We start from the raw sequence: 16375 nt of genomic DNA on the forward strand, positions 1-16375 counted from the left end.
GCCTAGGGCCCTCACCCCCTTCTTTCGAATTAGGGGGTGATTTATGGGCACAGCAGGCAAGGGCAGTGTACCCCATTTCCTTGGGGCAACAAGGGAGGCCGCCTACTCCCATAACAGCCTCTTAATTACCCCGTGTGGGTTGGAGAGATGGTATTGTCGGCCATCTTCCAATGCGCCCCTAGTGGCCCCCCGCACAATTTCTGTTCTCATCCTGAAGCGTCTGTAACCCAAGGTACCACTGTACCTCTCACATACCTCTCACATACCTCTCACAATGTCCTGCCCACTTATGCCTAGCTGCCCACTTGGCAGACCTTGGGAGAATCTTCCTTCCCAATTTCTCTTCCGATTGCACAACAAAAATGGCCGGCAAGTGTTGAAGCCAAGAGGCAGGATCAACCATCCTCCTATTGGTCACCCATAGTCATCATTGGCCTAACATTTGGGTCAGCTATTAAGACCGACTAATAGTTAAACTTGTCTTGTCCCAGGGATAGAGAACTTGTGGCGCTGATGTTATCAGACTACAGTTCCCATGATCCTGGACCACATGCTGGCTTGGGCTTTGGGGAGCTGGAGTCCAAGGACATCTCGAGAGACTCAGGTTGCCAATGGGTAGTAGTGACCAATGCATAGTAGCAAAGTAGTTCTTTATTGAGGGACTGCAAACCAACATTGCTTCTGGCCTCTCCATTAATACTGATACCATTCGAAAAAGAGACTTGCGCATATGATGATGCTTAAACAGAGTCAGGCCACTGAGTCATCTGCTCTCCTCCAAGAGCTTAGGTAAGGGTCTTCCCTTATTTTAATTTTACTTAAATAAATATTCAAAGCTTTAAATAATTTAAATTCCCTTGGTGCCTTCAATCCCTCCCTTCCGCTGGTTGCACAGAACCTTCTTTTCTTACAATACCCGAATAATAACATTTTTTTCCTATTTGATAAGGAATCAGCAACAGTGGTCCTTGGGGCAAATCTGGTCCACAGATTCTTTACATCTCTCCACCCACATCCCAATTGCCAACTGTAGGATGTGGGGGAGGAATTACATTTATATGAATGGGACCTGACAGCAGGCCATTTTAAAGAAGCATATGATTGGAGTCTTTTCTCAAATACGGTTGCCAACTGACCAGGAAAAAAGATGGACCACCCTGCTCCTGTGCCTTTAAGAACAGCCTGAGCTACAGTAATTGGCAGCTGAAGCTTTTTGCAACATGGAGATACATTCTATTGCCTGCAGGTGAAGCTGTTTGTTAATGCACAGGTGTAGAAGGGACAGTTAAAAATAGTCCATGGCAAAAAGAATTCCTGTCCAGAGCATTAGGTGCACCAACAGGTTGACATGCATTAAGAACTAGAAGCAAAACACACACAAAAAAAACCTAGAGGGCACAGACAATATAATCCTGTGCGATGCTGAGTATATGTAATGGTTCTGGTAGGTAACAAGAGCATTTCATAGCCAAAAGCATGAAAATAGGTTTGTTACACAAGAAAATACTGAACTGGGTACGTAGCAGAAAATTAAGAAAATTCACTGGCTTAACAAAGACAGGTATGTTGTCAATGGCCCATTTAAGATCCCTAGTTGTGATGTGTTATGGCTTTGTGCAGTGCCATAAATTCAGGAGCAATTATAAGGCCTCTCTCAATCTGTACATTCAGTCCTCACTGGAATCTATAAACAGTGGGCAGATGAAGTTTCCAGTCAGAGAAACTCCCCATTCAGGTTCTCATAGGCTGACATGCCACAATGGAAGAGCCAATGAGAAAGTTCCACAAGACAAAAAGAGTCAGGGAGTTTAAAGGGGGGGTAGGGAGAAAATGGCAAACTACCATCAAAATGGCACTCAGCTGTCACCTCTTTCTGGGACAGTGCTTGCCCCAGTGGCTGCCCATGTATGAAGATATCTGGCTATGGGCACCTCCAGATTATCAGCATTTTGCAGAAGGGATTCAAGCACATACCGGGAAATTTAATTAGTGCAATTAAAGTGGATTAAAGTGCTCTGCCACCCTAGCATGACAAGTGCACTTTCTTGGAAAAAGGGACTCCCAACATAGTCTCCCAACAAACGGACCGGAAGAAATGCTCGACAAAGGCCAGATATAATCTAACCTCCACGTAAACTTTGTACAAGCAAGTGGGGAAGAATGCACAATAAATCTGTCCTCTGGACGGGCCCCTTGACTGCTGGATGGAATCCCCACCTTCAGAGGCAGCACACCTTTGAACATCAGGTGATGGGGACAATGATGGGGCAGCGAGATGCTCTCCTACTGCGCTCACAGGCTTCCCAGAAGCATTTGGCTAGCTGCCAACAACTGTACACATTATTTTAAAAAAACCTACTGGCATCTCCTAATCATAGGCAGTGCTAAGGGATAGTGCTTCTCCACACGCATATCATTAAACTATGGAACTCCCTCCCACAGGAGGTAGTGAGGGCCACCCAATTAGAGGGCTTTAAAAGAAGACTAGACAAATTCATGGCTACCAGCCACAATGGTTCTGCTCTGCCCCCACAGCTGGAGGCAGCAATTCTTTTGAGTACCAGTCACTGGAAACCACAGGAGGGGAGAGGGCTCTGGTGCTTGGATCCTGCTTGTAGGTGTCCCACTGGCATCTGGTTGGCCAGGGTGAGAGCAGGATGCTGGCCTGGAGGGGCCACTGGCCTGATCCAGCAGGCTCCTCTCATGTCTTTGTTCTTAGCTTTGCCAGCCCAGCATTCTCCAGTTGCTTCAGATTACAATTCGCATCAGCCCCAAGTACACTGCCTGGAGTACCCCCTGCTGCCCCGCCCACCTCCTCCTCTCCCTCTGCCCTGGTAGCCCTACCATGAGCTTAGGTGGCCTTGGGCTCCTTCTGGAGAAAGGGCAGTACTGAAAATGTAATAAATGAGAATAATGCTTTACATATGGCAGTGTTTGAAGGGCAATCTGATCCAAGACCGGTTCAAAAATAAAGAAACCTGTAAAGATCAAGGGAAAGATCAGATGTGTGGCATTTGCACTTGCCCATCAACAGCTAGCATTGCACCTGGAGAGAAGGCTGAGCAGGCCTATAATAATAATAATAATAATAATAATAATAATAATAATAATAAAGCCACTCTGGGTGGCTTCCAACAAAAGATTAAAAATACAATTAAAGTGTCTTCTAAACATCAGATAGTTGTTTATTTCCTTGACATCTGCTGGGAGGGCATTCCACAGGGCGGGCGCCACCACTGAGAAGGCCCTCTGCCTGGTTCCCTGTAATTTCACTTCTTGCAGTGAGGGAACCACCAGAAGACCCTCGGAGCTGGACCTCAGTGTCCGGGCTGAATGATGGGGGTGGAGATGCTCCTTCAGGAATACTGGGCTGAGGCTGTTTAGGGCTTTAAAGGTCAGCACCAACACTTTGAATTGTGCTCGGAAACGGCCTACACATCATCTAGCCACAGTCTTCCCAACGATAATTTTACTTAATTATAGTAATTGTTCCTTAAAAAGTTTCATCAATCTGTACCTTCTTTGGTCCTCCTTTTTCGAGATGCCCAGGTGAAAGTCCCACCATGGGTGGGCAGAGTGAATGCGGGCTTGAGGGGGTCTACATACAGTAGTATCCTGCTCACAAGTCCACAAAAGCCTGAAGCCCTCCTTGGGAAAAGCACTCTGCGTATGCTCAAAGGAATTAGTTCACATTCTTTTTCTGTATTAACTGAGCTGCAGTATAGAATGCAGGATTTGTCCTCAAAATTAGGTACTGGGAGATGCATCTGAGAGTGATCCAGTGAATCTGGAGATGAGAGTTGAATCAAAATGGGAAATACAGTGGTACCTCTACTTACGAGCACCTCTGGTTATGTATCCTTCAGGATACGCATGCGGCAAACCTGGAAGTATTTTCCTGGGTTTCGTCGTGCACGCATGCACAGAAGTGCTCTACCGCACCATGCGCACATGTGCAGAACAAGCACCTCTGGTTGCAAAGACCTCAGGATCCGACTGGAGCTCCGGAACAGATCCTGTCTGCAACCGGAGGTACCACTGTAACTGTTTTGTGTTACATAGACTCTATGGAGAGATTTGGAGGAGGCTTGAAGATGTGTGACCTCAGCCTTCACAACTGAATTTGCTGTACTAACAAGAGGGGGGAAATCTTGCTTCACCACCAAGTCAGGTCTGCTGATGAAGAATCTACAACGGCCTCCTCCAACCTGGTGCCCTCCAGAGGTTCTGGACAGCAACTACCTTCCATCACAGCCAGCATGGTCAATGGTTGGGGATGGTGGGAGTTGTAATAATAACAATAATAACAATAATTTTTATTTATACCCCGCCCTCCCCAGCCAAGGCCAGGCTCAGGGCTGCTAACAAGCAATAATAAAAACAAGTTGAATGAATGCAATTTAAAAACAAGATTAAAATACAACAATTAAAATATTGAAACATTAAAATATTAAAATGTAGCCTCATCACAGGAGGAGAAAGGAAAAGAAAAAAGAAAGAGGGGGAGGGAATCAAATTGGCTCCAAGCCAAAGGCCAGGCAGAACAACTCTGTCTTAAAGGCCCTGTGAAAAGAAATCAGATCCTGCAGGGCCCTGGTCTCATGAGGCAGAGCGTTCCACCAGGCCGGAGCCAGAGTTGAAAAGGCCCTGGCTCTGGTTGAAGCTAATCTAACTTCCTTAGGGCCCGGGACCACTAGGTATTTATGGACCTTGAGGCTCTCTGTGGGGCATACCGGGAGAGGTGGTCCCATAGGTACAAGGGTCCTAGGCCATGAAGGGCTTTAAAGGTCAAAAGCAGCACCTTAAATCTGACCCTGTACTCCACCGGGAGCCAGTGCAGCTTGAAAAGCACTGGGTGATTATGCTCCCATGGCAGAGACCCCGCGAGGAGCCTCGCTGCAGCATTCTGCACCCGCTGCAGTTTCTGGGACAGCTTCAAGGGCAGCCCCGCGTAGAGCGAATTACAGTAGTTAAGCCTGGAGATGACCGTCGCATGGATCACTGTTGTAGAACAAACAGCTGAAGGCCACTCAGTGAGAAAGCCTTTGGGAGGACACCAGGTGGCAGGTCTGGTGGTTTAATGCTAAAGAAACCAACACAGGAGAGCACAGGGTGTTTCTGGGCAGAAACGCCCTTACAAAGTCCAACGTAGCTTTAGGGTTATGAAATCCATGCTGCCTCGTGGGGCTCTGATAACGCTGGAGGAAGCAGCCAGACCTAGCCCCACCCTCACCCACAGCAAAGGCTTTTACAGGATTGTGAAATGTTGCCACAATGTATCACCACAGATCCTTCCAAACAGCAATTCCTCTCTTTCAGGGTCATGGATCAGCGGTAGAGCACCTGTCTTGTGTGCAGAAGGCCCCTGGTTCAAGCCCCAGCGTCTCCGGGTGGGGCTGGAGTGAAACCCTGGAGAGCTGCTGCCAGTCAGTTAGTACTAAGCTAGATAGACCAATGGTCTATCTTTATAAGCTATAAAGGAGCTTTTTTTTTTTGCTTTTTTTTTTTGGTATGGCTTAGTTGAGATTCTGCATTGCAGGGGGTTGGACTAGATGACCCTCAGGATCCCTTCCCATTGTATGATCCTATGTTCCTTCCATCCTTCTTTTCTTCCCTGCCTACCCTGATGTGGCCCAAAGGAAAACAGAGCGAGATGTTTGGCACCAGCTTGGCAGAAGGAGCTGCTGGAAAGAGGTGAACAAGGCACCTTCCAACCGCCTTAGGGACTCCACTCTGGATTCGGGTAGGGTTTACTCCTTAGCTGCAGATACCTAACCAGGTCTACTCAGAAGCATGTCCTACTGCATTTAATGAGGCTTACTCCCCCGTAAGCAAGGCTAAACCAGGCGCTGAATCTGAGGAGACACATTCGGACCACCAAATAAATGCAGCTCCATTAACTATGAACCCTGAACTTTGGGACCCCCTCCAAACCTTTTGTAGGGCAAATCCCATGTTTTGTAGGGCCCCCCATATGGGTAATTGACACACAGACTGGGGGTCATAGGTATCTCCCAGAAACCCAACATTGTCCCATTCACTCCAAACTTGTGCCAAAGTTTTGTATGGTTTTGTAGTGAAAACCCTGCACTCTGTAGGTTGGAGCCAGCTTCTGGGGCTGAGGGGTCTTCAGTCCCCCAATAAAACATCTGAGGGGGCACTGGCCCCCAAAGTTGATGGGCATTACCATTCAAACTGTGTGCGTGCAGCGTGTCATGTGATGTGCCCCCCTCCAATATTTTATTCAGGTTGGCACCCGTGGTAGATCCTCCCCCCCCCAAAAAAAAACCCCTGAGTAATTGATACTACGACCCCCGGTTTGATGTATCAATTATTCAGTGGGTGGTCCTACAAAACGCGGGGTTCGCCCCACGAAAGGTTTGGAGGGTGTCCCAAATTTCGGGGTTCGTAAGTTTTGGAGAGGGAGTAAGGAGGCGGAGGAGTAAGGGACGCTTCTTAACACCTGGCCCAGCGTCTTCGGCTTGCAGCAAGAAGCCCTTGGATGCGATGGCCGAAGCCTTTCGAAGGCGCGGACACACCTCGGTGCCTTCCTGCGAAAACCGGAGTGGTCGCGCCGTCGCTCCTCCTTGGAAGCGAATTGGGGGCGTCGGTTGCCGGCCGCCCCTTCCGCGCAGCGCCCGGCGGAGGTGGGGCGTGTGGGCGCCGGCCAGGCCCGCCCTCGCGGCCGCCGGCACTATAAAGCGCGAGGGGAGGCGGGCGCCGCCGTTCGCCCCTTGCAGCCCGCAGCGCAGTCGGCCTCCTCTCGCCCCGTCGCCGCCATGAGTTACTCCAAGTCCAGCGTCTACTCCAGCTCGTACCGGCCCGTCGGGGGCTCGGTGCGATTCGGGCCGGTGGCCAGCGCGGCCAGCGTCTACGCCGGGGCCGGCGGCTCGGGTTCGAGGATCTCCGTCTCGCGGTCGTCCAGCCTCGGCTCCAGCTACGTCGGGGGCGGCGGCGGCGGCGGCGGCTATGGAGGCAGCGGCTTCTCGCTCTCCCTCTCGGGCTCCGGCGTGGTCCACAACGAGAAGGAGACCATGCAGGACCTGAACGACCGCCTGGCCAGCTACCTGGAGAAGGTGCGCAGCCTGGAGGCCGAGAACCGCCGGCTGGAGATCCAGATCCGAGAGCACCTGGAGAAGAAAGGGCCCAGCACCCGCGACTGGAGCCGCTACTTCGAGATCATCGAGGACCTGAAGAATCAGGTGAGCGGGGGGGGGGGGCGCCGAGAGCAGCCTGCCTCCGGTACCGGAGAGGCCGGGGGCTCCGAGCGTACATGCAGCTGAGAACCCCTCGCCGCCCTTAATCCCCGCCAAGGCCACAGCCCGTGAGCCAAGTTTACGGCGAGGAGGTTTGCAAAACTAAAAGATGCAAGCTTAGTAGCTCAGTAGAAAACAACAATCAAGGAGTAGTTAAAAGTAGCCGGAACTGTTCCGGGGGTGGGAGGCACCTTGCACATGCCCCGATGCACTTTCTTCTCCGTACATAACATAACTTTATATGTTCCAGAGCTGAGCTCCAACCTTGAAAAGAATGTAGGGTTTAAACCCAGTCGGTGTCAGGTTCAGAGAAGGTCAAGGAGAAGTCAGTGCCTCTCCAGAAGTGACATCGTTTGATCCCCATTAGAATTTGCCCTTTGCACATGCATCTTCCTGGCCCGTACAGTAATGGATCTTTGCTCCATGGAATATAGAAGCCCCGCTTTGTCTGATGTGGCCAGAGGCCATTAGCTTTCGGCTTCAGCTCCCTCCCACTAGCTTACTGTGTTTTCTTTAGACAGCCACTAAGAGGCCACCTAGTGTTAACCACAAACTGTGTTGCCAGATTTTCAAACCATCCCTGAAACTCAGCTTTTAACAGTGGTTTGAATATACCGAGAGAGAGCAAACCATAGAGAGAAACCATATCCGCTGCTAATTCGTGCATATCAAGGCATAGCTACAGAAACTATTTGAAAAGTTGGCAACCCAAACTGCAAAAAAACCCACATTGGCACAAATTGATGGTGGAGAAGAGAGAATGCCTGCAACTTAGCCGATAGTTTTGCTCTGGGTTCAGCAAGTCTGAAATGATAATCACTAATTTGTTTCCATTCATGAGGTCAGCAGTGCTATTCATCCACCAAAGTATTTATTTTCTGCTAATTCAGCTGGTAGCTTCCCTTGAAACCTCTCTGTATCCCAAGCCCCACCTTCTTGTTCATATACCAGGTATGCTAGGTGCAAACAGTTAACCATTTTGGGTTTTTTCTTTTAAAAAAATTTGAGGATATTATTGTATGGAATGTATAGGGAAACTATTGTATGTATCAGTCTTGATATGAACCGGAGCTCAGTAGCCCTTGAAACCAGGTTGTCATAATAGCAGAAAGGGTGCTTTGGGGCATGTGAGGATTGCCCTTCTCGCCCCCAAGTATGCTCAGTCAATACGTGTAGGTCTTTGGATAGGATTTAAGATCTCAATAACTTAAGAGTGTGGTACCATGGAAGTGTGAGTTCCAGTGATTTTAATTTTTGAAATTAATCCTTGGATAGGAGAACACACTTCTACATCAGGAAAGCACTCCATTCCCAGTGGTATCCTGTTACGGGTCTAGATTTGCTGCTCTTGTATTCTGTTTAACTGCTTCCTGACAGTTCAACAGGTGAAGTGTTTCCAATAATGTAGCTTCACGTTTTGAATTTCTGCACAGGACCCATGTGGAAGCAGGAGGTCAGGGGAAGGTAGCAGAGAACCCATACAAAGAGGCAGAAAACCACTCCACTTGCTCCTATCATAAACCTAGCTCTTGTTCCTTCCTAAGAGTTTCACGACCAAGAGAGATTCCTGGTTCAGTAGCTGCATGTGCACACACAGGTCAATCATGAACCAGACTATGGGCTAATCATTGCCACGTTGGCAAGTGCAGGCAGCTGCAGCACGTCCTTTCCAAGAAGGTTGGGTGTGCGGGATTCACTCTCCCCCCCCCATTCATTCCTGTAAACCCCATTGTCTTTCTGTCTGTGGGGCTAGAGTTATCCACTTCTTTTCCTCTGCCTATGCTCCCTTGCACTGAGATCAGTTGTGCACTACATAGAAAGCAACTGAAGCTTTTCTTCTAACATGGAGAAGCAAGAAGAGAGGGACAGGGAAAGTCTGCAGAAATCCAGGCGGTTGTGCATCTGTAAAGGCACAAAAAGCTTATTAAGGAGGGAGGAAAGAAACAGGTAACCAATAGTAAGTGTCAGTCTGGCTTACTCAGGAGGAAAAGACACTCTAACCTCCCCCCCCCCCCAATACAAGTCAAACAATTTATATTTAGTCATAGGTCATAACAAGGAAGTACCAGGGGAGGGGAACTTGTGACCCTCCAGCTGTTGCCAGAATACAGATCCCATCATCAATTGCCATTGGCCATGCTGGCTGGCTGGGAGTCCAGCAACAGCATCCGGATGAGACAGTGCTGTACAAAGTGAACAAGTAATTAATATGTCATGTTTTACTGCCACTGCGAGAAAAGGCATCGAATCATAGAATTGTAGTGTTGGAAGGGACCATGAGGGTCATCTAGTCCAACCCCCTGCAATGCAGGAACCTTTTTGCCCAACCTGGGGCTGGAACCCACAACCCTGAAATCAAGAGTCTCATGCTTGACTGACTAAGCTACCAAGGTCAATACACATTTTTCAAACACGAAACAGGTTTAGGGTCTAAGGCTCTAGTTAAAACTGCCCTGGTTCTAGTTAAAACTGAGAGCTGAGGCTCCACTCCAAAAATGAGGACTTGAATGTGACACGGACAAGAAGCCACCTCAGTGGGTTTCTCAGGGGTGGCCAAATGCAATAGAGGACAGAGCTCCTGTGCCTTTTAAAACACCAGTTAGAAGAAGGAATTGCCTGTGCCCCATATAGTTAAAGCATGTTTCCCCCAGAGAATCCTTCACAGAGTTACGATTCCCAGCCCCCTTAAGCTACAATTCCCAGGATTTTTTGGGGGGAGCTTTAAATGCATGATGTCTACACAGCCTTAGTAGGTGTAGTTTGTCATGCAGGCAACACACCATCCGAAATTCCCATTTTAAACTACAGCTTGGGAGCAGTTTACTTGCCCACCTGCCCCATATGCCTGCCTTGCCTCTTCAATGTGCAAAGCGTGCCCTCCTGCAAGTACCACACATAGGATATACACTCCAAGTCTGTGGGGAGTGGCACTTTCAGTGTGGCAGCACCTGTTTGTGCTGTTGTTGTCTAGCACCTGCGGATCCTTTGAATAAGCAGTTTATAGATAAGGGGAGCACTGAAATGTACAGATCTTGTTCTGGTCCCCACCGCTGCATGAACATGCAAATTCCACATGCAAAGCGTCATCCTAACATGCACACATAGCAGTGGGGGAAAAGCCTTCTGAACCTTTCAATTTCCTTCACGCCCTGTGACTTCTGGGAAACTGGAACCTTGTGAGGCGGGAAACCAACACCCAGAGGCTATAGCAGTTGGGTTCAAAGGACAATTGTGTGCTGGGAAGAATGACTGAGGGTAGATTAATTATTTTAAAAATGTGTTTGTTCTCGTGAGTCATGTATAGTCAATCAGCAAACAAAGTGTGCACACAAAAGGATAACAGTGGAAACGACTTTAGCAGCTGGTGAGAGCAGGTGAATGGGACAAAAGGGAAAGGGGCTGGGTTAGAGGCCACAGGTGCAGAAGATGAAAGAGGTGCAGGGAAGGTCTCCTGGGAAAGCTCAAGGGGGAGGGATGCATTTCCAGAAGCAATGCCCCTTCCCCAAAACACAAGGAGAGAGAAAGTTTCCTTAAAAAAACAAAATCAAAACCAGGCTTCTATGGCAGGCATGGGCAGCATTTGCATTTGTGAGGCCACCATGGGACACTTGCAGCCTTACATGTTCTCCAGGCAGCTGCTGACAGGATGGTGGTGAAACCAAAGCACATTTAAGTCCCTCATAGTTTACACCTTAAGGTATGGTTGCCTGGAGCACAGCCAATGGCCAGAGAGCTTATCCTCACAACCTTCCCTGTTACCTGTTCCTGCTAAGAACAAAGGGCTTCTTTAAACAAGCAGGATTTCCTACAGAGAAGAAGCAGGGCCCTTTTCACATGAGAGGCAGAGAGGGAAAGGCCAAGAGTCATTGAATTTAAAGAATCAGTCACAGAACTGCAGTGAAGTAGAATATGCTTTGGGGATCCATCAACATCCGAGATTACAGGTGGGCTAGGATGCATCATGTTGGGAAGGCAAGGAAACCATTTTGTCCTTGTGCTTCTACTTGCAAAGGAAAGAAGGTGGTTGTCTCACCCACTTTCTTAACTTGAGAGGTGTCCCTTTAAGAATCGCTCCTCCTCTTGTTGCCTTGGGAACTGGGAAGGTGAATTGCACCTGTGTTGGCTTAAGCAAACAATAGGATCTGTGTAGGCTGGCAGGAAATCAGTAGATTCAGGTTGCATTAGCCTTCACTAGACCAGAAACAAAGAGGAAGTTGGCAGTCCTTGGCATAAGGCTGGGAAAATAATTTTTGAGTGACACCAACTTACTCCAAGATCAGTTGGCTTAAGGATGAGGGTTGCCAACTTTTATTTCAGCCCCTGCTCCTCTTCCTTTGAACAGCACTCCAGTTTGCAGATCTTAGCAGGTGATGTTTGCCTTGATGATGAAACTTGAAAGTTTATTCAGCTCAAGCTGCTGTTGGAGGAGCAATGACTGGTTGTGCCCTTTTTTCTGGACAGTTGACAACTCTTCTAAAGGCTGGTATATGTCTTTCACACACTGCATTAATTACTAAGTTTTGTGCTTCCTTTCTGTCCTCAGATCTTTGACCAGACAGTGGATAACGCTCGCATTGTTCTGCAGATTGACAATGCCAGGTTGGCTGCTGATGACTTCCGTGTAAAGTGAGTGGATTTTCTTCTTGTTGGTCCTGTTTGGTCCTGGGATCCCTCCAGAAGCCCGTATCTGTAGAACATGAGACTCAGGGTTATGGGTTCAAGTCCCACATTGGGCAAAATATTGCTGCATTGCAGGGAGTTGGACTAGATGACCCCCGTGTTCCCTTCCAACTCTGATTCTATGATTTTATCATTTTGGGACCTTAGAGCCATCTTTCCCAACACCTTTCCCCAGATGTTGGTCTACAATTTTCATCATCCAAATTCAGTAAGGTCGATGGTCAGGGATAAGGTGAATTGTGGTCCCACATCTGGGGACCCAAGGCTGAGAAAGACTGCCTTGGGGTGTAAAGTATCACTATCTCTCTATGTGTGTCATTTCATATTTTTATGTTGTAAACTGCCCTGTGATCTTTGGATGAAGGGCAGTATATTAATTTAATTAATGATGATGGTATCCGTAGTTAGAGCAAAAGCAGCAGCCTCTAACTCTTCTTTTTCCATGGGGTGGCAGGCATGTATAAAGCCTACAGATATCGGAAAGGGAGGAACACAAAGGCCAGTGGGTCTCCTCCATCCCTGCCTACGTGATGTTGTGCAGGACTCTGGTTTGCTTCCAGAGCACCTTGCATTCAATCTCAGTGAGTCCTGGTTCCAGTGGTAATTTCTGTCTCCAGTGGAAGGAGGCCATTTGAGGGGCGAGCAATATCAGGCAGATGGGGGTCACCTGCTAGGCCCTTTCTATGCGTTCCCTCTTAACCGTCCATAGCTGCCAAAAAACAATGGAGGGCATTTAAGTGGGGAAGGCCTAAATCCATACAGTCGTTGGATGACACTGGAGTTTCAATGGCTAGCCATGCATCTGTCCAGACAAAGGAAGGCATAAACTCATTCACTGGGCTGAGAAGACTTTGGGTAATCCTGTAAAGTCAGGGTTTAAAGGAACCAGGCACTGAGTGGGTGGGAGAACTGTTGTTGGACTCCCACCCCGCCAGCCCCCAAAAGCATAACCAATGTTCTCGATGGGCACTGTAATCCAGCAATATCTGGAAGGCCCCACTCGTGACCCACAAGTATTCCAGAGTGCTTTAAAAAAAAAATCTGTAAATTTTGCGCCAAGAATAGATTAATCCCCCAACCTGCATATGTTATGCACATTCAACAAATTTGCACAATTTCTCTCAATTCTGCAAAATTTGTTCACTATTTTATTTAGCATTTTGCATGCATGAATTTATTCTGGTTTTGCTAATCCCAGAAGAGGGACAAGGAGCAGTATAAAGCACCAAAGATCCACCTTTAACCAATGGAGATCTTACCCAGCAACCTCTTTGGCCTCTAAACTGTCAGCAGGCATTACATGTTTTCAAGCGTATGTTTAGAGTCAATAAGGGCTAGAAACTTCAAAATAAAAATCAAGAAGCCGAATTCTTCATTCACCTGCACTTTTTGTGCATTTACCTAGGATCATTCACGGCATGTGCACACCCCTGCTTCTTACACTCTGAATTAATCCCCCCATCACCAGTGTGCACATCTGTTTGCAAACTGATTATTGTGAAGACCTCATTCCTTCTTCCCTGTCACCCAGGTTTGAGGCTGAGCTGGCCATTCGTCAGTCTGTGGAGAGTGACATTAATGGCCTCCGCAAAGTCATTGATGATACCAATATGAGCCGCCTTCAGCTGGAAGGTGACATTGAGGCCCTCAAAGAAGAACTGATCTTCCTGAAGAAGAACCACCAAGATGTAAGTCTCTACTGTGGTCACTGGGCAGAGACAAGATGGAGGTGGCAGGAGCAATAGTTTGATGGGAGATACTGACTGGGGCCTGTCATGAATGGAATCAATGGCTTTGCACATTTGGGACACACAACAGCTTCAGAGTCTGTGCTCATTTTATGCCTCCTCTTCCCTTGCTAGGAAGTCAATGCGCTACAGTCCCAGATCGCCAACTCAGGACTGACAGTAGAAGTAGATGCTCCCAAGTCACAGGATCTGGGCAAGATAATGGCTGAAATCCGGGCACAGTATGACACCTTGGCTCAGAAGAACCTTGAGGATTTGGACAAGTACTGGAGCCAGCAGGTGAGCAGAATAACTTTTGCAGCTTGATCCTGACATGCCCCCATAGCATTTCAGGGTTTTTACAATAAGAGAGAGGTTACTGTCCCCAGAACTATAACCCTGACTGTCCTCATGAAGAATAATATTTCTTCCCACCTTTCCATTAGATCACTGAGAGCACCGTCATGATCACCCAGAATACCAAGGAGATTGAGACCGGCCGTGCTACTGTCACTGAGTTGCGCCGCAACGTCCAAACACTGGAAATTGAGCTGGAGTCTCTGCGCAACCTGGTATGATCTTCACCTATCATTCCAAATATTGCAGGGGTAGGGAGCCTCAGTCCAGGGAGCTATGTGGCCCTTTGGACCTCTCTGCCTGGCTCTCGGGAATCTGCCCAGACCAAGCCCCCTCACCTTGCCCTCCTCTAGTGATATTTACCAGGCTGGAATGTGTGATAATAGCTGCTCCTTGCCTGGGTGGCGGGGGGGGGGGTGTCTGGCCAAACCCCCAGATGTGACCACCTTGGAAGGTTGCCCAGAAAGGAATATGGCCTTTGGGCTGAAAGGGGGCCCCGTTCCTGAGCACAGTAATATAGTAATGTAGCGCTTGCTTGTTTGTGGTGCCTTGTTAGTGTTTTAAGTTCTGTATTGAGAGAGAGAGGCACTCTGCATGGAATTATTTCGTAAAGCAAAGGTGCAGCCTGTCCCTGAAACGGAGGCAATATATGGAGTGTATGGGATGGAAATACCACCTAAGAACAATAAAAGTGTTGTTGGCTTAGCAAGCAATGACCCTGATCCCCAATCCTGTCCCCTTTTTTATTCTCTCTACAGAAAGCCAACCTGGAAGGAAACCTCCTTGAAGTGGAGAACCGCTACGGCATGCAGATGGAGCACCTCAATGGGCTATTGCTGCGGACCGAGGCCGAACTGGCACAGATGCGGAGCGATGTCCAGCGCCAGGCAGAGGAATATCAGGCTCTGCTGAACATCAAAGACAAGCTGGAGGCTGAGATCAATACCTACAGAACCCTGCTGGAGGGCGGAGATGAGTTCAGGTGAGCTTTTCATTCTTTCATCTTTCTGGGGCAAAAACACAGGACTGGTCATCTGGGCTCTCCCAAGCTAGACACAGATGTTCTATAGATCACCATAGCTCTGGTGTGTGTGGCCCTTTCCCTGCTCTTTCTCTGTAAGCTCTGGAACATCATTTCCCAATCTTGGAGGGGAAACTGCTTCTAGTCACAATGGCTATATGCTACCTTCGGGATCAGAAACACCCCCCCCCCTCGATGCCTCCAGCTGCCAGGCATGGGGGAACAATGGCAGGAGAGGGCTATTGTACTCTGTCTTGCTTTGGGGCTTCCTGTAGGTACCTGGTTGGCCAATGAGGATGAGAGAGGATGCTGGACTTGATAAGCCTTGGGTCTGCTTCAGCAGGGCTCTTAATGTTCTTTTAAAGTGTGTATCTTGACTGAATTAGGATAGAAGGTGTGATGCTCACTAATGCCAGAGGAGATTTACTTTTACAGTACTTAAGAGTAGACCTGTTAAGTGGAAGCCACAGGTCAGTCTTAGCAACTTGAGATGAACCTTGTGCACAGTTCTATTCTTAAGTTCTAGGACACCCTTTCATGATGGACAAATTCTAGACTCCCAAGTACACTTGCCGAAATGGATTGTCACTGGTCCTGGCCTTGCGACCCCTAGGCCCATGAGGCTTCAGGTTGGGCTGCTTAAACCACCTTAAATTGGCTTAAGATGATTGGATTTCCCCAGGAGGTAACAAGGAACTGGCAGCAGTGTCTCATGTTCATTGTCAGTGTCTTCTGTCTCTCTTCAGCCTGAAAGATGCATTACTGGAAAGCACCATGCAAACTACTCAGAAGATCCACACCACCAAGATCATTGATGGCAAAGTGGTGTCGGAGACGAGCGAAAGCAAAGTGATGAAGCGTTGATCCCACCTGCTGTGTGGCAAGGATAGCCACCCGGTGCAGCTAATGTTGTGCACCTTTTGTTCCAGAGCTGGAGGGTTCCGGGGAGGGACTGGGGTGGGTCTTAATGGAATTCAATAAAGAAATGTTATTAAAAGAAGTGGTGTGGTTTGTAGGCCTATTCGTCTATTTTGCAGAGCCCCCTCCCTCCCTTGGTCCTGACCCTGGGAATCCTCCTGCACGTGGTTTCCGTATTCAGTGGCTTTGCACATGGTGTGCCTTGGAACAGGACACCCCTGTGCCTTGCAGTGGATACTGAGGCATGTTCTAAGATGCTCATTCTGATGCCTGTTGGGCTTTTTGCCACTTGTGAGACAGAAAATGCATCTTAACACAAATGGATTTTCTAGAATAAGGGGAAATCTGGTTTAAATGTTTAAAGAATGACCATGACAATGCATGGATGCACGCCATAAGTTTTTGCAGCCCATAAA

At 48.2% G+C, this 16375-nt stretch overlaps 1 protein-coding gene across 1 annotated transcript; it reads left to right on the forward strand.

Annotated features, from left to right (window-relative positions):
* The first annotated feature begins 6737 nt into the window (after positions 1-6737).
* On the forward strand, positions 6738-16041 carry KRT18 (keratin 18). Its single transcript, XM_081851174.1, has 7 exons — positions 6738-7202; positions 11800-11882; positions 13468-13624; positions 13799-13963; positions 14110-14235; positions 14779-15002; positions 15788-16041. The coding sequence occupies exons 1-7, from the start codon at positions 6780-6782 to the stop codon at positions 15903-15905; spliced, it is 1296 nt and encodes a 431-aa protein (XP_081707300.1). The 5' UTR covers positions 6738-6779; the 3' UTR covers positions 15906-16041.
* The last annotated feature ends 334 nt before the right edge of the window (positions 16042-16375 follow it).

This window comes from Podarcis erhardii (assembly GCF_964252035.2).
Source record: "Podarcis erhardii genome assembly, chromosome: 2".
NCBI lineage: Eukaryota > Metazoa > Chordata > Lepidosauria > Squamata > Lacertidae > Podarcis > Podarcis erhardii.